Here is a 25041-nt window from a genome sequence, read left to right on the forward strand (position 1 = left end):
TGATCTTCATATGTAATATTACTACCTTTATAATAATGAATAAAAAGAACAACACTCAGACACCACGACACTTCTCTGCATATTTTCAGCAGTGCCCTGTGGTTTCCATGGTGATTAGGAGACACACGTCTCTGCAGCAACCAGACCAAAGCGTCTCTGATGTTGCATAGCAACCACTGCAACAAATAAAAAAGGAAAAGGACCCCGCGACGGTCGTCACGTTTTGAGAGCAACACAAACACAGACACTTGTTGAGACGCAACGTGGCTCCTCGGTTTGAACCGGACTTTGAGGAGAGGACACCTGAGGACATGTCGAGGAACAAGACGCAGCTGAGAACACGAGGCTTCTCCGTGAAGGCCACGATGAAGAACTCCGTGGTGAGTCCGGCTGTTCGACGTCCTTCACACACACTATAGCACCGTGTAGCTAGCGGCCCGTGACGTCTGTTCACCTTCTGACGGATAGAATGGGACTTTCAGCCCGAGCTAGTTCAAGTTCTCACAGGGAGTCGAACTTTACACGGAGTTTTAACGTCATTCATCCCAACACGGTGAAATAACCATGAGAGGTTTAGAAGCTGTGGAAAAACAAGGAAAAAGCAGAATGCCTGGACATATTTCCTCCAACTCACATTTAACCAAGTACAGAAGGTTTTTAGGACTCTACAGTTAAACAACTCTACAATATACAACTTTAATGGGCTGAAATTACCCTGTTAGATCACATCCCTGTTAGATCACATCCCAAAGCTGCAATACAATGATTCGACATTATGAAATTCAGAGAAAAATGCAAATGTCTTTATGTATTTGACATCTTGGTGAGACCACATAAACATGACGGGGGAGTGTTTTATAGACTAGTGTGTGTGGGGTGGGGGGAGTTGGCTTTGTATGCAGAACACAACCTGAGTATTTATCTCTTTAGTGTTTTCTTTTTGTTTGCAACCGGAGCTTTTGTGTTTCCCTGAAATAACTTATGTTTGTTCTGATGCTTCTTGTCTTTACTCTGAGACAAACAGAAGGATTCTGGGCTGTGATTACTTGGATGTTGTATTTCTTTTGTTATGGTTTGGTTTAGTGACGTGACATGAGTTGGCTTAAATACAAATGCAATGATTTGAAAAATGAAAAAGCCTGTATATATGACATCTTGGAGAGACCACATAAAAGGGAGTGTTTTATAGACTAGAATGATACCACATCTTTTGTGTTTCCTGAAAAAAACTATCCATCCATACTCGGATGTTGTGTTTCTTTGGTTACGGTTTGGTGACGTGACATGGGTTGGGTTAAAATAAGTACTCCCATAAGGTTAGACAACCTCTGTCGTCACAGTTTCCAGTGGTTGAGGTTGTGGAACAATCTTGGGTCAAAGTAACAACATTGTCATCGGTTTCTCACAGGAAACTAAAACCTCCATTGTGTGAATCTCCTGATGTGGACTTCAGTACTACATTATCTGAATTCCTCCTTTGCTCCAGTCATTAATACCACGGCTGCTAGAGGTCATCTGACAATATACTGCGACCATGGGTTGTATTAAGCTGCTCGCACAAATGGCTATAGGGTCGTTATTTAATCAAAGTTATACTGTTGAAAGCGTAGTACTAATTTTCGAATAAAGTCAAGTCAGATCCTCATCCTCTCATTTATGAAGATGGATCAGGAAAGTGTGAAACTGAAGGTTTGTATAGCAGCAGATATTAGTCTTTATTGAACTTGTTAATTGGTCAGTAAAACTTGCTTCTGTGACAATTTACTAGAACTGTGGACCAGTTTCATCCGGGGCCGATCATCTGCTTCTGTAGATTTTAAAGGACCAAGATGAGTGACACCTTAGTTTTGTCACAGTGGTCCATATTTTTGTGCATCTGCAGAGCTGAGAGATGGATGAACTTTTCAGGACTAATGGCTCCACATCAATCACATTAAACTATATCGAATCAAATAGTTCTGAATCGACCGACAAAATTCTTAGTTGATTACAGCCCCCACTACTTCGAAAGAAAGCTCCCCAGTAACTCATTTAGTCAGACATCCTTTCTTTGACATACATAAACTAGAATGGCACTCAGTGGAGCGCATTCCTCCACCCAGGCCCAACAGTCCCCTTATGAAACCACATCAATAATTCACCAGATTTTCATATGGATCTGCAATAAATTTCACACAATTATAGATGTCAGTTATCTAAATATGTCTGTTTTTTTTTAATTCAAGATCCATGACTTTTTCTGTGAGAAATCAATTAAAACGTTGAAAAATGCCATATCTCGCAATGGAAAATGGAAAAAAGTCCCTGCATTTGCAGTTTTGCTGTAATTCGTCTTGTCAGTTTTTTGTGTAATCTTGATAACAAACAAACTTAGATGAGAACATAACCTCCTTGGCAGATGTAATTATAGTCTTTCTCCATTGCAGATATTGTATCTTAGAGGTTGAAGTCCTTGTTCGTCGTAGCTTACTGCACTGAACAGTTACCCAAGTTTTCAGAATCAAGGTCATCAGAAAGACTTCCAAGCTTCAGTTTATTTGAGGAGAAGAACGCTGTTGTGATTTGCCCTGTTTTAGTAGAAAGCACTATCGTATATAAGGAATACAGTATGCAACGCTGCACGTATTGCCTCATCTACCTTGTGATTCGCACTTGGCACTTTTACTTTTGGGCTGTTGAGGAATAAAGCATGTCGTATTTCATAAATTGACAGGTTGAGGTTTTCTTTTACTCTCAGGCAATTATCCCCAACCTATTTTTAGAGACCAAACACCCAGCTTTTCTTTAGAATTTCTTTTCTGTACAGTTGGATATGGAGACGGGTGGCTTTCAATACAAGACACTCATGTTTTTGTAATATTTCTAAACTAGGCCTACGTGCAAACTTGACAACATGTCATTGTCTGTATTTTTTGGTCAGGGATGTGGTGAAATCTTCGATGTATTCAGGAAGTCCCAAGAATATCTTTTACTTTGATTCCTGCATATAGTTTTGATGTTGACAGCTTTGGCTTGGGTTCTTGGGAAAGCGAGAGCTTCAGAAGTTGATGCATCTGTGGTCAGCGATAATTTAATGAATGAATTTGAGGAAAGTGTCAGTTTAATATCTTATGTCAGCAGTTCCCTGCACTCAGACTTCCATATCTTCTTTACTTCTAAACTGTTGACCGTCCGATCGTAGATACAGTTTACTGTAACTAGGTCTTCCTCTCCGATCCACTAAGTTTTTTTGCAACAGCTATTGCTCACTGCTTTTAAAAGAACTGGTCCGACGTGATTAAAAGAAGTGGAAGAGCTGCACAGTTGTGATGAATTGAAACCGCAGGCTCTCTTTTTTTTTCCACGCCAGGGACTGCCTTGAGATGCAAAAGAGGCATTCAGGGCTATTATTGACTTCCTCCTCCCTTTTTGAAGGTCATAAACAAATCTCCTGTCAAGTGCCTTCACGAGAAGGCTCCTGTAAAGCCCTTTAATATTCGCCATCTCCCCAGAGGATCTACTACGTCTGGAACATGAGTGATACTTCCACACTGCCGTACCACTGGCTAAATCCTCAACAGAAACCATTACATTTTTCAGAGGCTTGCTTGTGTCTCTTGCCTTCTGTTTTTCCCCCTCCCCTGTGGTCACGGACATATCGCTCCAGAGAGGGCAGCTTTGCGGAGAACTGTGATTTGTAGGTAACGACAAGGCCATTTCAAGCCTCGAAAGGGTATGGGAATTTGAAGCATAGGCTTATTATGCTTTAAAGTATTTGTGGTCATATAAATTGAATCAATAGCACCGGCTCCTGAAGCCCCTTCGCCTTTTTTTTGTGATTCATCCCCAAGCATTTAAAGAGAAAAAGGATACACTTTACATTCTGGTGGGAGGTCGTCACCTTTTGGTATTCCGACAGAGAAGCGAACAGAGCCGTTATTTTCTGTGTCAGAGGCTAAATCCAGCTTTGAGGAAGTCCTGCTCTTTGATTTCCGAACACTGACCACAATCGCTCAACACTACACAGTAATTTGTTATCACGCATTATCAATTTACCCAACCTTGTCAGGCTGTGGATTTCACTTATTCCGAGCCTGATAATCAGTCTGATATTTTAGTTCTAAGAAGTGACAAGTACTGTTCAGTGGACAACAGTGGTAGCTGCTGCTAAGAATAGTTTACTTAACATCTTTTACATTAAGTGAAAAAAGAGCTTCTACCTCTGTAAATCATCCACAGAATACAATGCAGAAATGCTCTTTTTTTTATATTTTGTTAATTCAAGTTCTTTGGTTGTTTTTGTGTTTCCTCAATTATATTTCTTTCTCAAAAGGTCTGATAATGATATCTTAGGAATCATTGCCAATTTATTTTCAAGATTAATATTTTGATTAATATATTGGTACCGGCGCTGACCTCCTGAAATCCATATGGGTGTGGATCTAGTTGTAATCATAGAATGCTCCGATTTGTGGACAAACTGTTGATTGTGGCACAACACCAGACATTTTTGGATCGCTAAGATATGGTCTGCGATTCAGATATGTGAAGCAAGGCTAGTTTATTCTGTCTATTCTTTTTCTCTGTTTAAACACAAGTGTAAGAAAACATTTTGTCGATGACTATTGAGTTCGGTTGGGATCAGTCATGTAAATAGGGTGCAATTGATTTCGAGACCCGTGAAGATGTGTAATATGTGACCTTAGATCATCATCATGCCCTGTAATTGATTTATGTGGTATCTAATTCGTGGGCTGCTTGCTGTAACACATCCTGTAATTGTACCTCTTTTTGTGTCCAGCTTTTATTCCTTAACATGCTTTTAATGCTTTTAGAGACCAGCTCTGAGTATATTTTAAAGGGCTTAAGTGTCACTTGGCCCTTTCTCTCAGGAAATGTGCCGTCATGAGTCGACATGAAAGAGAGGATAAAAGTCCTAAATGTCTCTACCCGATCACAACACACACACACACACACGAGAACGCGGACATGATCCTCTTTAAGATGCTGTATTGCACAGTTCACCTCGGAGGGCGAATCGATACAAACTACACCTGATCCCAACCTCAACTTTCGTGTGGCGAAAGGTCTGCAGATTGCTGAGCCGATAGACTGCATTTATATCAAGCACACCTCATTTACTGTTTGCTTGGCCTCTGGGATAAAAATGGAGCTGGCAAACAGCGTCCCCCAGTCTGCCGCAACCCTCCCCACAACCTGCCAACCCCTCTCTCCCGGGCCCACCGTCATCCCTGGCTCACCCCACTAACCCCAGGGGACAGATGGAGACTCCATGCTAGCGAACGTGACCTCCATATCTTATTCCTTTCCTCTCCCGCAGCATCATCATTATTTACCTGAGCAGATGTCTCGGCCCCCCAACGCTGCTGTCCTTTGTCTATATATCTCTCTCTCTTTTACTCTTCCCCTCTCCCTCTCTCTCTCCCCTTCCCTGCAGAACCTTCATTCAACCAGGCAGGTCCCTGAAGATGAAAACATTTTACCCTGAGGAACAATAGGCTACCAGACAATTGCTGTATCTATAAATCCTAAACCAAATCGATAGAACAAAAATAGCAAAAATCACAAGAGGTTTCAGGACATCGATGCACTGTTATTTAATTGTAACGTTGTAGATTTGCTTTGGTGGAGAGTTAAGAAGCACATTTTGTTAAGATTGTGCCAGAGATGTGTTGATCAACATCTCAGTTGTTTGCTCAAACCCCACTAGTGTCATTTTAATAAATAAAGCAATTTGAACAAATTAAACAAGTGACAGTTTGGAATTGATCCTTGATTAGGCTTTAAATGAGTTTAGAATTTCAGTGCAACCTGATTAAATGTAATCTCGCTTTAAATTGCAATAAACACAGTTAGAATTCTAAATTTAATTTGGTTTAGAATTAATCCAAATTTAAGTGTTTGCCTAACAGCAGGACGTGTATCAATTAAGGCTTTGTTTAAAATGAGTAAATCCCTATCTTTTCTATCCATTGAAACACCATAGTTTATGGTAATTATTGATAACAGAACGTGTACACAGAACGGATAAAAAAAAGGCCAGAGGTCTGGGATAAAAATAAACCCATGGTCGGTTATATGGAGAGCAGTTAGTTGCTGACCAAGATCCTTGAAAGCTTTTATGGAGATTAATCTGTGTATTTATTATTATCACCCGAAGTCAAAAATCCTTCTTCCACATTGCTCCAAACACATTTAAGATTAAGAAGTCCTTTATTAGTCCCACAATGGGGAAATTTGCAGGAACTCATAATGTGCCCAGTGTGATACATAAATTGACCAAGAAGCCGGCTGTGTCTGAGTTGTGTGGATCATGCTTGTGCAAGTGAAGGGAAATTGAGCAAATTTCTGCTGTTGCTTTGCCATAGATTCCCTCACCTGTCTGCTTTTCTAAACCAGTGGTGCTTGTGCACACACACACACACACACTCACACACACACGTTAAAACTATTTTCCTGCATCCATCTCTGCCTCCCTGTGCTCCTGCACACTCTTCTTATCAGCAGCAGAAGCCTGTAGTTCATCCCCCGGTAAGCAGCTGGGTTATTTGAAGAAGAGGGAAGAATTGAGTCATGGTAAAACAGGTTAAATTGGCAATGGGCTCTGGAGGCCTGTTGGCGTTTCCATTACTATCGATCAACCACGGAGCCTAAAGGCCTTGAGTGGACGGAGAACTGGCTGACTTGGGAATCTTACAGTTTCTCCACAACTTTTGACGTTGGTTGGCTCCCTTCTTAATTTAAAGGCAGTGGGAAAATGAGACTGACCCAAATAGAACATTTTGTTTTTATCCATGAAATATTAACTGACCATAAAAGGGAAGTAAAGCCTGTCTGTGAAATGCTATTGTTTTTTTTAGAAGTCGCTTAGATCCAGAAGAAACTAACTTTATTGCATTCAACACATTGAAAATCTTCAATCGGGTCCAAAAGTCCAAGCCCCCACTTTACATTTTAACTGAGGATATTATTGTTAGAACTTTCCAGTCGAAGTTTCTGTGCTTCAAGCTCTTCTCACTGCAGGTATCAACAGATAGATTAGGTTATAATTGATGGCATGCTATCTGAAGTGCATGGCTGCTAAAATGTCTGTGACCTTTTCCACGGTTGAGGAAAACACCATCTGGACACTTCAGTCAGATATGGAGAAGTACTTCCACAGCGTTCTATCATGACCTTATAGAAGTGCTCAACTGATTATATCCATTATGTTTGCTTTCCTCAGAGCTTCGTTCACAATTACACTGGCCACTCTGTTTGTTGTGTTCTCCTTCAAGCCCTTGTAGCCTGCATTCTAATTAGATGGCTTTTAATGGAGAATGCTTATTGCTCCTTACAGGGCCTGCATTTTCCGCTCCAGAGTTAATTAGCTCTATGTCATGCGATAACCAACATAGAGGACATTTAGATCTACGCCTCCTCTATGAACAGTGTCCTTCTTGTATCAAAAGAATGCTAAAGGCATCGGCTAATTTACGTTCTTTTTATTCCACTTAATCTCAGTCATATCAAAAAGCACAGATGAATATGAGGACTTACTTTGATGTTTTTACATAAAACAAAATCCGACAAACACAAACACAATGGCTGACATGGGTTACCAAGTTCCCCGGAAATGTCGAGGGAATTACCATAAAAGTGTATTTGCTCAATATGTTGCCAGCTAACGTTGTTTTATTCCGATTTAATAAGCTTGGTGACAGAAAGACATGAAAGTCCACAGTGAAGCCACAACGCAGAGCGGCACCAAGTGCAACACAAGAGTCTTTATTAGTTTCAGACTGATGCAGTTGTTATTTGCCTGTCCACTGCCCACACTGTTTAAATGTGTGTCCATGTTTGTGCGTGTTGACCTTAAAACGAAGTGTGGTCACGCACATTGTTGGCGCATTGCTGACTCGAGGGCAGCAGAAAGTGATTGCACTTTTGACCAACAAAAACCTGGTCTACAGTCAATAATGCTGTATTTCACTGCTATTTTAAGGTCACATTATCAAGCTGCAACATGTACCCACATCTTATTTTAATGTGTATTATATGGAGATAATCAATATAATATATGCATTTTAAAATCATGCAGAAACTCTGCCCAAATTGTTATCAGACAATTTGCCGCATGTTGTGAAGCAAATGATGTTGTGCATTCACGTAAATTAACGCAAAGTCAGCTAAACTTAAAGCTAAATCTGGCCACTCTTAAGTGTATTACACTGACAGGACATTAGACATTCATCCACCCATCCTTCATCATTATCAACCACTCTGACTTGTCCTTGCTAAAGGAGAATGGGCCCCTCTTTGTGTTCTAATCTGCCGGTGTTAGGCATGTGGTATATACCTGACTCCAGGGGCAGCTCACATACTGCCTGCATCATCATAGTAGGAACCAGTAGCAGAAAAATCAATGTATCTGACAAGCGCTGTTGTTCAATTTCAATAATACCAAATGTTGGCCTTTGTTCACCGCCCCCACCCCCACCCCCCCACTTTGAAAATCTTTTAACATCGCCATCATGCAAGAACATTGGCCTGACCTTTTGAATTTTGCTGACCGGACAAAAACGGGTTGTATGTCTAATACCTCAATGACAAAATCCAGCTTGTATTTGTGGTGCATTGCAAATAAGGTAGATAAATAGTAGATACAAGTTAAAATAATACATGTTGGAATAAAAATATTTCTATCAGAATACTTAAGGGAATATTCTGTCTATAGAGAAGAGGGATGGAAGGTCAGAGCAAAAGTTCACCGTTGCCAACACCTTGCACACTGCATGCATTTTAAAACACACAGCAGCCAGTTTCATAGATGTGCTCCGGGGCAGCAGTGTTCTTCATCTGGTGCCAAGAAAGTAAACCTACAAACCCTTTAAGACTTGAAGTAGTGTGTGCATTCCCTTCAAAATTCCACAGTGGATTACTCTACTATTAAGCCCATGCCTCGCATCCAGCTGAGTCAAAGTGCTCCCAGTCGAAGGCACGCTGGAGGCAATGGCTCTGCTGCAGCGAGCTAGAGAGGGCAGAGAAGGGGAAGGGCTGAAAGGCAAAGTACTCTGATACTGTCAGAAATGATCCACAATAAAGGCCCAGCATCCCTCTGTTCCAGCCACCTCTCCTCATTACCCTGGCTGTCCGGAAACACCAAGCAAATTCTACTAACGAGTGTTTGATCAACACAGCGCGCCGTGGCAGAGGGAGACAAGCAACCTGCTCTTGACTTATTCTCTGCCTCCCACCCCCCCCATTCTCTGTCTCTCTCTCTCTCTCTCTCTCTCTCTCACTGCCTTTCTTTATCCCCCACTTTTTTCTTTTTAGTCTGTCTTCTTCCCACTCCCTAAAGACAGGAGAACAAAGGGAGAGACAGAAGAAAAGCAATATAACCTCTTGGCCCTTATCTGCGGAGCACACCAGAGCATGTCTGGCCTCAGACACGGCTTTGCTTGTCCTTTGAAGGCCCTCATCTCCCTTTGATTTCAGCCAAATGGTACAGCACAGTGACAGATGCTCAACTTTCCATCTGTCACTCTGACATCCATCTCTTTAGTGTTGTTGAATCTAACCGACTCTGTTTGGACTGTCTGTCTGGCTGTCTGAATAAGGTTGTGACATGGATGCTGATGCGCGGGCTAATGTACGAGACTCTGACGAAGACCTTTAGTTGGTAAAGATAAAAGAAAACTTTTAAGGTCGTCCGCAATGCCTCGGCTGTATTTTTGCATTAACATTTAAGATATTTAGTTGATGCTGTGAAACTAAGTGATTTAATGAGGAGTCTAAGGGTCATCATCACATTACCTTGAAAACATTCCTTTGAGATGGGCCACAAAAAGGCATAAAAATTCAAGCCAAGGAGAGTCATAGAAGGCAGACTTTTTATGAGAGGAAATTGGAGTGAGTGGAGGGGAAAGATTGGAGAGCCAATATGATTCAGGAGGGAGAGGATGACATAGCACACCTCTTAAATAGATGAGTGTTCAGTTTATCATTGAAGATGAAAAGGATGTTTCTGCTCAGACTGAACTTGGAAGGTCATATGGAAGTTTTGCCGAAATAAACATTAACGCACTAATTGAATCATTACTTGGGTGTGGTCTGTTTTTAAATACCTTTTGTGTATCATTGGTGTTTCACAATGAGATGAGGCATACCTGGCTGCTTTTGTAGCAAACCCGATTGACCATTGCTCATTTGTACAACCCGTAGAAATATGGAAAGATGGACGACTTTCGCAACTTGCAATGCAGAGTAAAAGGTGGAGAAGTAGCTGGGGTGATTGGACAGATACATGGACAGATGTATGAAACAGGGATAAAAACCAAAGTGAATATGTATGACTTTCACACACGTCGTTCTTTCTGAATACATCTGCTCAAAGCCATGGGTGGCTTGTGCAAAGTGTTTCGACCATGCCTTATCTCCTTTTTATTTGTTTGTTTGTGTGAATGTGTGCGCATGTGTGTCTGTGTATGAGTGCCTCCCTGTAGCTCAGCTAAGCGTTGCCTCCCGGTTTGACAGAGCTGCTGCAGCAAGCACAGTGTGGGATTCAAAAGTGCATTATTCTTCCTTCTCTCTCGGGCTAACCTAAAGGGTGGACTATAATTCAGAGCACTATGCTTGCAGGAGGTCTCAATACCCGACCTCCGTTCCATATAACATTCCATAACAACCTCTACTGGAAGCCCCTTTCCTGTCTTTGTGGAGTAAACAAATTTGGGATGAAGGAAAAGTTTTTTTGTTACATTCAGAAAGAAATTGAGAGGAAGTGGAAAGACTGTATGTGTGTAAGTTTGTTTGACTAAATCATGCATCAGAGTTAGACAGCTACGAGTCTACAAGCAGGGCATTGCGCTTTCCCCCTGTTTAATTTATATAAAGGTCACATTTCAGAACATTCTAGGCTTTGGTCCCTGCATGGAGTCTCTGTGAGTAAACCTCTGGCATCATTTTAACAGACAGCCTCAAAGGCAGTAAAACTGATTTCCAGGAAGAGAAAGCCACACTGGGTGTGTGATACGAGCAAGGGCCTGCGGTTCCTTTTGCAATACATACTAATAGCCTTGATAATGTTCTTCACTGTTAAACAATATTCCCATATCAGATATTGAGCCTCTATCTCTTGCCATGTGCAGTCTACTTATCTACCAAAGACTCCTTCCACTCCTCAGGGATATGTCTGTGCCGGGCTACCTGCGACACTTGTGAATATGTGTGGCAGATGGTTGGTGTGTTGTGGTTGCAGATTGGCGTCCTCTCTGCTCTCTGTGGCTGTCTGTCTGTGGCTCTGTGGTGAAATGGAAGTTTTTCCTGTGGCTCTGGGTGTGTTCGTTTCCTATTCCTACCCCTGTGAGCCTGTTGCTACCTAATCAAACCTTCCACATCTCCCAGTGATGCTTTCTCACATGTGTGTGTTGGTCAGAACGGCACTCCTCCTATCTTCTCATTTCCTCACTTGATTCCACCCTGCTTGTCCATCTTAGCATCTTCTTTCCTGGATGTTTATTTCCACGGCTGTTTTCTTATCTACTTTGATGACCCTCTCCTTATTACCTGCAAAAAAACCCAGATGTTTCAAGTTTTGGATGAGTCATGCAGCTATTCTGAGCTATGGCCAACTCTCCATAACCACTCCAAAACAAAGTGCTGTCACTGACTTCAGGAACATTAATATTCTATGAGGTGGTTTTCTGTGTGCCGTAAATTAAATCCGGTTATGAGGATGTTTATTGACGAGAAGCTACTTATTTGGTGAACAAAATTGGTAGGACATTGAAATTCCTCTTTCTGAGCAGCAGAAGTGGCAACTGAAGCAAGTCAGGGATGCAGTTTTCCTTGAGTGTCTCATTAATTTCATGGCCCAGTGCAGTGTTTTAATATCTTCAGGTGTCGTCACTGATTAGGGCTGTAAAGACGAAGCGCTGCATCAGTGTGTGCCCCGCACTCCCAACAGCTAGGACAGAGAGGGCTTTGTTCCCTTTGCCTACACACATACACACATACACACTCATATACATGCACTCAATTAGTAAAGGTAGCAGAACATTTTACATTAACTTGGCAAAATTAAAATGTGATGTAGAAAACAAAGGTCTTTCATGACTTGTGCCCCAGGACTGTTCATTTTGGCCATTTCAGCCCCGTCTCCTGCCATTTTAGCATCAAGCCACCAGATGCCACCACTCCCACCCTGAACCCAATTCCTTCATTACCCTAACCACTGTATTTACTTATCCATATGTTCCTTCAACAATGTTCATATGCCAGAGTTTTTTCCCAGGGCTCTTGGCTTCCTGCTTCTATCCACCTCCAAGGCTGTTTACTGTTGCTGCAAATAATTTACCTTCACTGCACCAACCCTCCTCTGTGTGTCTGCATTCGGGCCCAGAAAGACATTGAACTGTGACAGTATGATAGAAACATCATGGACCCAGCCAACTCACAGAGTCTGAAGCTTGGCATGTTCTTTTTATCATCACCCAAATTGTTCATGGGAAAAAGGTTCCTCTTGCAATCTCTTGTATGTTCCTGAGTCAGGGGTCCTAGCTGACATTTTCATCTGTTCTCGGGTCTGTTTCTAAGTTTGGGGTCCCAGCCGACATGCCAGCAATTCCAAAGCTGGTTTTTGACTCAGATGACATCAAGTTAACTCCGGATCTCCAGTCGGCAGCTTGGCCAAAACCATCCCTCCTTAGTTGGCCTACTGTACCAACCCACAGCCATACCTTGACCCACCCACATCCTTTAATGCATCCTGCCGCCTTTCCTGATCTCCAGATCATCCTCTCGTTGGGTCCTGCTACTTGCCCAGCCCTCTGGATCCCCAGTATTATTCTACATTCTACATATCTATGTTCACTGGCCCATAGATCATGGACCACCCGACAGGACATGTGGACGGGGCAGGTTGAGGTAGAGGGGGTTATTTTTAAACTGGTGCTGAATTATTGATCAATAAATAGTTATTCATTCAAGTGTATGTTTTTAGCATATTTTGTATTTGTAATCTGTTCTGTGCACATGTGTTTGATTGTTTCCTTGAGTGTCTCATTACATGTGGTTTCCAATTCACTTAACAAGTAGTAAGAGATAATTTATTCTGCCTTTGCCATTCAGGCTGATTCCCTCTCTCTTGATAGCCTCGTTCAGAATCCTCCCATCACACATCAATACCCCAAACTCATTCTTTCACATTCTGTTAATGTATATCTGTGTCTATGCCGTCCTTTTAAGTGATGGGGTTAAACTAGTGGAGACAGAAAACAGTGGGGCGCTCTTGAACACTTAAAGCTTCTTGAAGTTTTTGAAAGTTATTCCTCCTGCACTCAGTTTAATAGTCAGTGGCTGTCACCTGTTTCATCGTCTTTTTTTGAAGTGACAGAAGTTGTGTAGTGTCATCTTTGCTCAGTGGTGTCGTCATTTTTCATTACAAACCTGCCCTTCTGCCTGTGCACAATATGGTTGATGCAAAAGCCTCTGACATAGTGACAATTGTAAAGCTTTCCTCTTTGGTCCTGTGAGCTCTGAATATAAGAATTTCCTTTGATCAAATTCCATCCGTCTGCGGTTTTCCTGTCCAGTGAGAGCTCTTTACTCACTTGTTTCCTCCCGACTTTGTCTTTCACAACAGGCTTAATTCCTCCACATAATGAAACTCACTCGTAGACTGATTGCACTTCTTGCTGTTTGGTCATGAGAAATTAATGGAGTACAAATATTGCAGATTTATTCTTCTGGTAGGAATCAGCCTCCCACCAGTCTGTGTTTTGGCCTGCAGAGGAAATGAGTGTGCACAAATATCCTGTTGAATAATTGTGTGGACATGACCGTATAGCAGACATTCACTAACAGCCTATAAATACCACCGTAATGTTCTCTTTTTTTCATTTAAATGCTGTTTGAAAATACAGCATATATATCTCCAGCCCAGCCTGTATCCCTGGTGGCTAGCCGACAGGCATCTGGGTTGGACTGTGGCAGAAAATGCACTGTAAATAAAAGAGTGTTAATTTTGTTGCCTGTGGCAGCAACAGGCATGCTGACCTTATCAGGAGAGCCCCGGCCTGTCTATTCCATCCTCTGTGACTCACCTCCTCAGCTCCCTCCCTCAGCAAAGACGGCCTTCTGTATGGAGCTGGATTTCAATAACCTCTCGAGCGAGGACAGCAGTGAGATGCAGAGTGAGGGAGAGGGCGAGCAAGCGCGAGGCGTGCCGGCTCCTTTTTGCTGCCTCGGCATCCAGGTGATTTGACGCGCCCCCATGTGGAGTGGCACCCTTCTCCCCATATGAATGCAATGCGTCCGAATGCATCTTTGCACAGGCAGACAAGAGGCAGAAAGATGGGAGATTGATATACATTAACATGGAGGAAGTGCAGTCGTGTTGACAATGCAGGGTAGACATTGAATTGACTGCCCTTTTCTAGGTAAATATCAGAGGCATTCAGAGGTATTTTTGGGGTTATGTTATGGAGGCAGAGAGATGGAGAGATGAGAGAGAGAGAGCAATCGAGCTGGAGGCCCAGGCGCAGTGATGGATCACCTACATGCTGCAGCTGCCTTGCCACAGTGAACACACCCTTAGAATTGATGAGCCACACCTCTTGTGGCCCTGTCTCCCTCTTCCTCTCTCTTTTTCTGTCTGGCCTATCACATCCTCCACCTTTATCCCACTTCAGCTTTTTTTTCCCCGTGTGCCTTTTGACTGCCCCACCCACTCTGTGTGTCAACATCAGGCAGAAGAGCCATGGAATTGCCATACTAATAAGGTTAGAGGGAGCATCTCTGTTTCTCAGGGCGACACCTTTATAAATGACAGGAGCATGAGACCCTGCCGGTGTTCAATCACCTCTGCAGGGGCTCACCCATGGGGAGCTCAGCATGTGCAGTATGTGAGTGATTGTGTCCGTGCATGAGTGCATGTTTGTGTGTTATTGCCTCTGTGGGTCTTGCAGCACCAGGTTTACTGTGGAGCTAGTCGGGGTGGACAACAGCATTAGAGAGGAAACAGATCTGTAGGCAGAGTGAAGGCGAAGGAGAGAAATGACAGCCTGGAGCTCATCTGACCACTACTGCCTTGTTATGACTCCCTGATGTGTACACCAGGGGCTCACAAAATAGACACTTCCTCCCTTTATTGCCTTACACCACCTCTATCTCTGCTCTGTAGTCTGTCGCCTCACCGGCTCACTTTATGGCCTCTACCTAGAAGAGGATGCTATCTACTCTTATAAGTCTTATACAGGCTCCTTTTGTCTGTCTTTTTCACTGTCTGTGTTAGTGTTGGAGAACAGGGATGCATTTTGGATTATGCTGAACTGCATGGGGTAGTCCTTACCCTTTCATGTACCAACAGAGCCACAAATGCATGAAGAGCAGGGTAAGATAGGAGAACCATTCAATTATTCAAATTTGTTTGGGATACATGCAGAGCTAAAAATGAAGTGATGTAGTACAACAAAATCAGCAGCATTTGCAAAACCCTTGCAAAACAGCAATCCCTGCTCACTCATACAAAACTGAATTTAGGAACGTTGTTTCTCATGAAATGGACACGATGTGTTTCTTAAAATGCTTGTTGTGTCCTGTTCATAACTTTATTTCGCTCCTCAGAAGGGAACAAAAGAGAAGACCGAAAACAAACAAAAACGAATCTGCATCTTGCTAAGTGAGTATAGCTATTGCTTTGGGATTCAGTGATAGTGGTTTTCCTCTCAGCATGCAAGCTCCAGACCCGAATGTCATGAATGGCTAAACGAGAGCAGGGCGCTCATTGGAATGGCGCACGGCAGCTTACATCAGTGGCAGACGAAAGGGCTTTTGTGTTTGGCTTTTGCTAAGGTGAGCTGAGCCACAAGAAAATATGCCATTGAGCGTGCATGTCAGTGTATCTCACTGGCTGTCGGTGTGCAAGTGATCATAACACGAGGGGAAAAAAGGGGAAATGGCTGTGAAGCATGCAACACCTCAGCCATGAACACAGGCCATGGAATTGACTGCAGCGTCATCATTCCTGACCATAAAAGCTGCTCAGCCAGTCAATGCAGTCTGCGTTCATTCTCTCCTCGCTGCCCAGTCGGAGCTATTTTTAGCCTCCGTGTGCAGCGTGGCTCAACTGCCGTCGTAGCTACCTGGATATGAGGGCTTTGTCACTCCTGCAGGCTGGAGCAGCACTGATCTTGCAAGCTTTACAGCTTCCTATTTCCACTGCTAGGTCTGCAAAACAACTCCTGCAGTGAAGGAAATGAACAAAGACAGACAGAGAAAAGAAGGAAGACAAACAGATTATAGTGATTTACGCTGCGTCTAAATGAAACAACCAAAGGAATTGCATTCTCATATTAACTTTCTGTGTCCTTTGCTCTTGATGTGACAGAAAAACAATTCTAATGAGGCAATCTAACATGAAACTGTTCACAATGATGATAGGTTAAACAGTTCAAGCAATTATTGACTAATTGATTGAAACCTAATACAAACAGGAGCAATCTCACAGGATTACACAAAAAAAAATGTTGTACTATTGTTGATGATTAGACACACCATTGTAGAGTAAAATAAAAGACACGGCTCAAAAGACGATAGGAGGCATCTCTGTATTATTTGTTGTGAAGGATTTCTTTTATGCTGCAAGCACAGTAAGCGATAACACAAAGTGCCATTTTTCAGTGTTTCTCATGCATTGTTAGTCACAGGCAGTTTTTGTTTGTGTAGTCTTCCTCCTGCAGGTATACAAACCTATGCCTATTTAATTCAGCATAATATCATTCAGAATTCCCTGGCACGGTAAACAAATGCTCCAAATGAATTCATTTGAAATGACTGCGCTACAATCCCACGGCGCATTAATGCTGTTTAAATGCAGTGAGGGCTCAGAGACACTCACACAGGGCACCTCATCATAGTTCCCCCCCTCTTCTGATTCCTCCTGAGCCGAGATGTGCTGGCACCATGTAGCTGTGCCACCTCACGCATGCAACTTAAACTCTGATCCATGTTACATCATTCCTCTGTGGCACTTTTACCAAGCTGCATTTGTGATTCTAAGCTTTTCTATTTAGTTCTTGAATTATGCAACAAACAGGCAACACTAGTAAATGATGTAATGTGAAAATCGAAAACAACCGTTGGCTAGAAATAATCACAGTAATAGACTAAAACCACTTCTCTCTCAAGTTGCACACCAATCTTAGGCAGTCCTGCCAAAGATAACACATCCAAGTCCCACTTTGCTCTGCCTGTGGGCTGCTGTGGCAAAAATTCTGCTTCTCAGTGGGCGGTAATCTGAGGATTAATGACAGCAACACATCTGCCAGTCATGTAGCAGTGCAGCACAGATGGCGGGGGATTCACACGAGGGACACGGACAGGGAAACGATTGCCTCCAACATTCTGTCATTTATCCACTAAAACATGCTGTTTGCAAAGCTGTAATGTTCTCAATCAAATCAATCCAAATTCCTCCAGAGCATGAGTAGCCCCCTCTTGAACAATACAACCAGTGTCTGCACTCTGGTCATTTTGATGCTGGATAATGAGCATTTCTTTCTTTGTATTTTGAGGTAATTGGCTCTATCAGGGGCCTCTGTATGTAGCTTTTTTATGTGATTGATTAGTAACACCAGTTTGTTTGTCCTGTAGATGGTATTAAATAAGAATAAAATCTTCCCTTCCTCTCTTTTCCACTCCACTGCGCTGTATTTGCTTCCACCTTTTGTATGGGTTCTGCCTTCAATGACCCCCACAACAGTAGTAGGAGACACTGTGGCTGATGTGATAGAAGTCCCATTGGCTTTTCCGTGGCACAGTAATAGCACATATCCAACATGGTGGCAGAGAAAAGATGATCCTAACAATGCCTCAGGCAGTGCCTCGGGCTACAGGGCCAATGCACACACACACACACATGCACACACAAGTGCACACTATCTGTGTTTTGCCTTCCTGAGAGGAGCAGAGAAGCAGGCACATGTGTCTCCCTGAATTACTTTTAAGGAAAGGCGGTGGGAGTGATTCTATTCTTGCAGGCGAAAACAAAGTCAATTCTGATTTCATAAGACAACTTTCTTACTCGCCGTGTATTTCTAATTCTCTTTGTTTCACTATTTTTCACCTCTCTCTTCATTCTGATTTCCCCTCTTGTTTCTGACCAGGTGGTGGGTCCTCCGGCCGCGGGGGCTTTTCGGGAACGCCCCTCCAAACCAACCACCTTTCGCAAGTTCTATGAGCGTGGAGAGTTTCCAATGGCACTGGAGCATGATGCCAAAGGAAACCACATTGCATGGAAGGTAGGGGCGCTGCGCTTTGGTAAGGATTGGCTAAGGACTGTTTAAACATGGTATTGACAAGATTGTCCTGTTTGTCAATACTGTTGTCAATTATTTGCTGTCAGGGGAGCTCTATTTTAACAATTTAAGCACATGTTCTGAGATCATGATGCAAGTGCACTCACAACGTGTCCAGATCCACTTACTTTAGCGGTGGAGAAGAATGTTGCTCTGCCAGGCACATGGTTTAAGAGAGTTATTCCTTATAATTAGTCATGGTTGTGTTTATGGCAAAACATGCAATAAACCACTCAGAGTGCCATCTCCCTCTACCTTTAAAAGCCAGGTGTGTTTGGACCCTTGGTGGATTGCTATTCTAAGGGCGGTTTTGCCAGGTGGTGATACAGAATGCAGATGGTTAGTGCCACCTGCATGTGTATAATTTGCCAAAGTCATTGTAGATTTGCCAGTTTCCTGTTGCACTTGACTTTTTGGGGGGCCATCTTCATAAATGTAAAAATTATTCCAGATGTTCGACTTTTTTCACATCTTATAGCATCGTTAAAACTTGTTAGCTGTGTTCACTTGTGGCTGTAACAGTATCATTGAGAGTAAATGTGCTTGTCTGATGCATGGTGGGCATTGTTGGATTAGTATTAATTATTTCATGGAATATTTTGCAAGAATAATATTAATAATTATGATAACAATAAAAACACAAAGCATTTTGATTTTGGAAGTGTTTTCCTATGTCAGTGGCTGAAGTGTTTCGGGCCAACTTAGTGTGTATTACATGTGTGTGTATTTCAACACACATGCCTGCACGGAACCATTAGGCTCCTGACTGCCACAGTGTTTGTGGGAAGGACGCATCGTTCTAATCACTCTATTGCTTTATTTCAGCCCCCACTGTGCTGCCAGCTATTCCATAACTTCACACCCACTGTGCAGCAACCAGTCTTAATGACATTTATTCATAGTAAGCAATGATAAATGAATAAAACAAATTATGCCTCTTTCCTACCTTTTTCCAACTTCAAAGAGAGAGGGAAGGCTGGATGGGTGAGCGAGCTCCTCGGTAGTTAGCTGTCTGTCTCCAGGTGAAAACACTGTAAAAGCATCTCTCTTTTGTATGAATTATTTATGTAAAATGTTCAAATGAATCTTTGCGTTTGCAAGAAAATAATGGATTTCCTTTGTGCTCTGCCCATGAAAAAAGCACTCAGCAAACAGGATCTGGTGTATGAAATTGTTGCTGTCATATCCAGTGTGGCTGTTATGCTTATTGATTTCCCCCCAATACTCATACGCACGCTCTAGTCAATTTTAAAATGCTTGGCAAAAGTCAGCTGTGGCTCATAAGATTTGCTCTTTGATTGCGAACAAGTATTCTGGAGTGTTTTCTATGAAGCATTAATTAATGAGCTACATATTTATTTGTTCCATTTTGTCCCTTTTTCTTAAATTTAGTCTTCCTCAGCATTTGTTTAAAACAACCCAGGTAGAGATGCTCGGCACTAGGTACACTCCTCTTTGGTGCAGTTGTATATGTGGGTGTAATGTAACAGAGAGTGTAACCATGATTGGAGTAAGTGGAGAGGGGTTGCTGCGTGTTTGCACTGAGCTGCCCTCAGGGCACATGGTTCAAGACGGCAGCTCAGGATCAATCCCAGTCTGAGAGCTCAGGCCCCTGGCAAATAAAAAGTCTGGGGAAAGTAAGAAAGAGAGAGAGAGAGAGAGAGAGAGAGAGAGAGTTTCTCTCGGAAAGAAAAATAAATGGTGTGTTGATTTATTTTGTGGGCTGAGTACTCAAGCATACAGCGTATTAGTGTGCCCACATGTGTGTATGTGATGCATGTGCAGTTTGACCGACTGCATTGATGAGTGTGTGTGTGTGTGTTCAGGTCAGGGGGTTCGGCTTCCCTCCTACAAAGATGCTGTGTGCCCATGTTTACCTCTGTGCAGCAGCAAACAGCCGATGCAGCTCACCTCTCAAATTGACCATGAAATAAACAAACAGGCTGAATATTCAACCAAACAAGTCTGTCCAATCAATATCCGCACCTCCTCTGTACAGGTGCACATTGCTCCTTTCTGCCTCTTTCCACTGACATGGTCACTCCCCCTCCGAGCAGCAGGGAGCAGCAGCAGCAGTCTTTCTCTGAACTGGATTCATCCTGTGCTGCATGTTTTTAACATGTCCCCTCCCATACCATAGTAACGCCAAGATTTTTTCCGGTGATATGTCACACCTCTGAGGAAACTTTGCATCACTATTGGATGTTGTCAGGGATGTGTCTGTCGTATTTGTACCATCTCTGCTTAGAATACTGAACACACACAGAGAGCACTGGAGGAGGGCTGGGTGGTATAGCCTAAAATCTATCTGACAGTAACAGTATATATTATGGTATAGTCTGTCGTCGGACATGATTTGCAGATTATCGTCTTATGCTTGTTTAACAATGTACATGGAATGGAAATTACACAGGTCTTTTCTACCTCCTCCTTTTCATTGTGCGTGTCTTTTTCAGCCGTTTCTTCATTTCTCAACAAAGCAGCGTGGGTTTGCATATTTTCCAGACAAATCTCTGATGCAGGCTGATGACAATGACGAGGCAAATCTTCGTCTTCATTCTGACAGAAGAGACATGGGTTCATGCATTGCTGCCTCTCTCTGGTGTAGTTACGTCATTGCCATTTAAGAGCTGTCAGGGTGTTTCACTGGTGAACAATGTATTATTACTTTCTTTAGGCTACTGTTTATACCCTCAACCCCTATTTAAAAAAACAAAAAAACATACTTATTTTCAGCTGATTTTGTTGAGTACAAGTGGGCTGTGATAGACACCTTTATTATTAACACATTTAACAGAACCATTACACCAACAAACTCCTGAAAAATGTCAACCCGTCTCCTTGGCCTGCTAAATGCTTTCTTGAACATTTCCTCAGTAAATAAAAGTCAACACCATTTCACGCTGGGAGTTGGCTTGAACACAACTTGCAAAGTGTGTCGTGGATTCTCAGAAGGTGTTAACCAGATCATTTAACACTTAGCAGTTTAAATAAATTAAATCCAAAATATTGCATATTGGGGTTTTATTTTATTTTAATTTAATTTTAAATAGAATATTATGATTTATTCTCTTCCTTTCTTACGAAATCACATTTCTAGTGAGCTTTACTTGTTATTGCCATGTATGAACACTCCATGGTTACAGTATACCCAAGCTGTGTGTTTGAGTTGTTTGACCATAGACAGGATTCCCCCCCCCCCCCCCCCCCCCCCCCACACACACACACACACACACACACAAGCAGTGTCATCGGACCCATGTGTAAACTTAGACAATGTATGGAGAGCCGGAGGAGATGGCGGGGCCTGCTCGGTTTGGCTCGATTCAGTTGGCAGTGCCCAGCGCGAATGATGGAGACACAGAGAGGAGCAGTAAAGTACAGACAGAGCCGGTAAAAACTGTAAAAAACTAAACTTTGAATGGTCCAAACATGTATGAAAAGACCCAAACAACAACAACACTGTAAGTGGACTGAGTGGAGATGTGGGTGGCTCCCTGGGTGTCTGCCCCAGGCTGGTGGCGATGTGCCCGGGCTGTACCCCGCTTAGTTTTCAGTCACGAAACACCCTGATGGAAGATATTATAGAACAAGGAGAACATTTAGAAAATGTGTGGGGTCCAACCGATAAAGAATTATGAGCCTGTGGACAAACAACCTAGTGAGTATGTGAGTGTGTTTGCGAGGGGTTTAATATCGGGTGTTTGGGTCTGTATGTTCTGGGGAAATGCAAGTGAACTAAATGTCAAGGGCAAGTTGAAAAAGGGAAGGTTGTATCTGAAAGGTAATTTGGCTCTCCAGAGGTAAAGGCCTCAGCTGTAATGGCGCGCTCAGGTAAAAGCTTTACATGTATGGGGAACATGTGCGGCAGACAGATAAGAGAGAGAGAGAGAGAGAGACGAGTGAGTTCCTCTCCTCTGCGTGTATTTGTGTGCCTGTGTGTTTGTGTGCTTGCACGTGTCTGTGTGCAAGGGTGTACATATGTTTGTGTGAGTATTTGGCCCCTGCCACAAAGTAGAAGCCAAAGGCCTGGAACACAACTGAAATCTACAATGAACCCGAGTGCCAAAAGAGAGAGAGAGGGAAAGAGTGGGACAGAGAAAGTTCGAGAAAGAGAGTCGAGGGAGAGAGAGAGAGAGAGAGAGAGAGAGAGAGAGAGAGAGAGAGAGAGAGAGAGAGAGAGAGAGAGAGAGAGAGAGAGAGAGAGAGAGAGAGAGAGAGAGAGAGAGAGAGAGAGAGAGAGAGAGAGAGAGAGAGAGAGAGAGAGAGAGAGAGAGAGAGAGAGAGAGAGAGAGAGAGAGAGAGAGAGAGAGAGAGAGAGGTCCACAGGGACTCAGCAATCAGGAGACATGGCAGCCGCTTGGCTCTCACTTATAATGGATGAGTTGAGGTCTTCCTGCATTCCCTGTGGGGCTTGGTTAGTCTCTCCCATCTCTACCCTCTGCTGTGCTCTGCAGGCTTCCAGCCAGGCATCATGGTACACAGACACGCACACACACATACATACACACACGACCTCACATGTACTATACACTGGCTAAACAGCCTTGTTTATTTTATTCCATTGATCGCCTATCTGCTTTTATCTTGTCCCTGATCTGCTGTTCAGCTCTGTGTCCTGTATGCTCCAGGTTGTTGTTCTGTCCTCTTATAAATCCTGCCTGTCTGTTTCTGCAGGCTTCCACCCCCCCCACCCCCCACCCCCCTCCTGGCTCATGTATTTTATCTATTCCCCCTTGTCCTTTTACGGGGTCTGTCTGGGGGCAGAAGGAAAAAGCCATTTCATAAAAATATCAATGCAAACCTGATTTCTGCTACACCCTCCGCCGCCACCCCCAGCCTCAGTCGGCATGAGGGGAGCAAAGATGGGGAGGGGGGGGGGGCAATCAATTAATCTGATCAAGCGCTTTAGGAAATGGAGAGCGTAAGCGATCCTAGGGGACGGATATCCATCTCCTTGGGATGATTGAATTACGCGCAGAGTGAGGGTTGGAGAGGAGGGAGGGCTGGAGAAATGAGGTGGTTATGGTGACCGAGGCTGAGGGAGCACATGTGCTTGAGGAACACAGTGGGAGTGTGCGCTTGATTCGAGAAAGTGAAAGATCGAGAGACCGAGAATTAAACTGAGCAAGAGCGGAAAGAGTGGGGTGAAGAGAGATGAGGTCATTGCAGAAACGGAAATGAAGATGAGCCTTATTTTTCTCTCCCCCGCATCTAACCATTTACATTTTTGTGTGTCATACCTTATGGTTGATAACCCCTTCTTTTGACAGCTATATTACATGGCACACGGCTACATCATTTTGCTTTGGAGTCAGTTCAGAGCTGAGTGCGATGCAATTTGTCATTTAATTAACAATAAATTGTCATGCAGTAGGCAAATGGCCCACCAGTATGGAGAACCTTTATGACACAATAAGGGCTGCATTATTGTCTCATATCTAAATTATTATAACATCATAGACACACTGCGTGATTGACAGGAGCTAACTGTAACATTATGCTAATATTCTCTCCTTAGGTTCTATCGAAAAATAGGGGAAGCTTAAAATAACCCAGTATCTCTAAATATTATTTTTAAGAGGAGATACGGTACAATAAACAGCGAAAAGTACAACAGCATGACACTTTCTCAACAGCCCTTTCATTGAAATGCCTCGGTGAGTGAGCTCCTCCATTGTTTTGCAAGCTGCACAATATGGTGCAACATATTGCTCAGAAATGCACGGCTCCTTTTGAATGCCACACTCCTGCAGAAAATGACCTTCTCTTCTACTTGTGTTGAATGCATACCATACCTTCTCTTCTCCTCCGTGTGAATGATTCCTTATCTCTTGTGAGCACTAGAGCTTTGTCAGGGAACCTTTGAATAGACAGAATAAAATGGGGTTAACCATGCGTTTTCTCCAGCTCCCTGGCTGAAAGCTGGATACTCCGGGGGGATAGTTCTGTGTCATAAGGAAAAAGATGAAACACAATAAGAGGAGAGAATATGAACAAGCCCCCCTGGGCTTTCCCTGAGAGGAGCGAGAGGAGGGAGAGAAGGGGTTTAGATTAGAGAGGTGGAAAAAGCACCGGGCCGTCCCGCCGAAAATGAGAGATGAGAACGAGTAGGAGTAGAGAAAAGGAGGTGGAGGGAAAAGGCGTTCAACAAACAACACTGGCTAACCATCAAGGCCTGTACGGGCTGCCTCCCTGGAGGGAGAGAATTGTCGAATGACTGCTGGGAGAAAGCCTGATGAGTTGCACCACTGCCATGCTGCTGGTGTGACTGCAGGAAAGGAGGGACTGTTGGAACGCAGGCATCCAGCAGAGAGAGCTTGTCTGCAGATCTTGAGCTGCTGCACCGCCTGCTGCCCTCAGCCATTATTCATAGCAGACGAACTCTACATGAAACTGATGATGGTTGTTTAGCCCGTGGGCCTTCCACTCTTGCTGTTGTATGAGACGGTTGCAAAAATGGATTTTTGGAGAAAATGGGGGATAACTGCAGAAGCTTTTATTGCTGAAGAAGGCTTACAGTGTGACTCCGAAACTGTTTACCTCTTTAGTTCTGTGGAAGGGTAAGGAAGAAAGTGACCTAACTCCTATAGGGGCTCGATAGAGTTACAGCCGTATAAATTTACATTTCTTTTATGATCCCAATTACCAGGATTGGCGTTCATTTCCTGTGAAGCGATCACCCGTTGCTGTGACAGGCAAC

At 43.2% G+C, this 25041-nt stretch overlaps 1 protein-coding gene across 1 annotated transcript in view; it reads left to right on the forward strand.

Annotated features, from left to right (window-relative positions):
- Positions 1 to 311: 311 nt before the first annotated feature.
- pacrg (PARK2 co-regulated) overlaps positions 312 to 25041 on the forward strand; it is a 131195-nt gene continuing 106465 nt past the window's right edge. Inside the window, exons 1-2 of the mRNA XM_034576947.1 lie at positions 312 to 380; positions 18147 to 18281. Coding sequence (XP_034432838.1) covers positions 312 to 380; positions 18147 to 18281 — 204 coding nt within the window. The remainder of the gene's footprint in view (positions 381 to 18146; positions 18282 to 25041) is intronic.

This window comes from Hippoglossus hippoglossus, chromosome 22 (assembly GCF_009819705.1).
Source record: "Hippoglossus hippoglossus isolate fHipHip1 chromosome 22, fHipHip1.pri, whole genome shotgun sequence".
NCBI classification, from domain to species: Eukaryota; Metazoa; Chordata; class Actinopteri; order Pleuronectiformes; family Pleuronectidae; genus Hippoglossus; species Hippoglossus hippoglossus.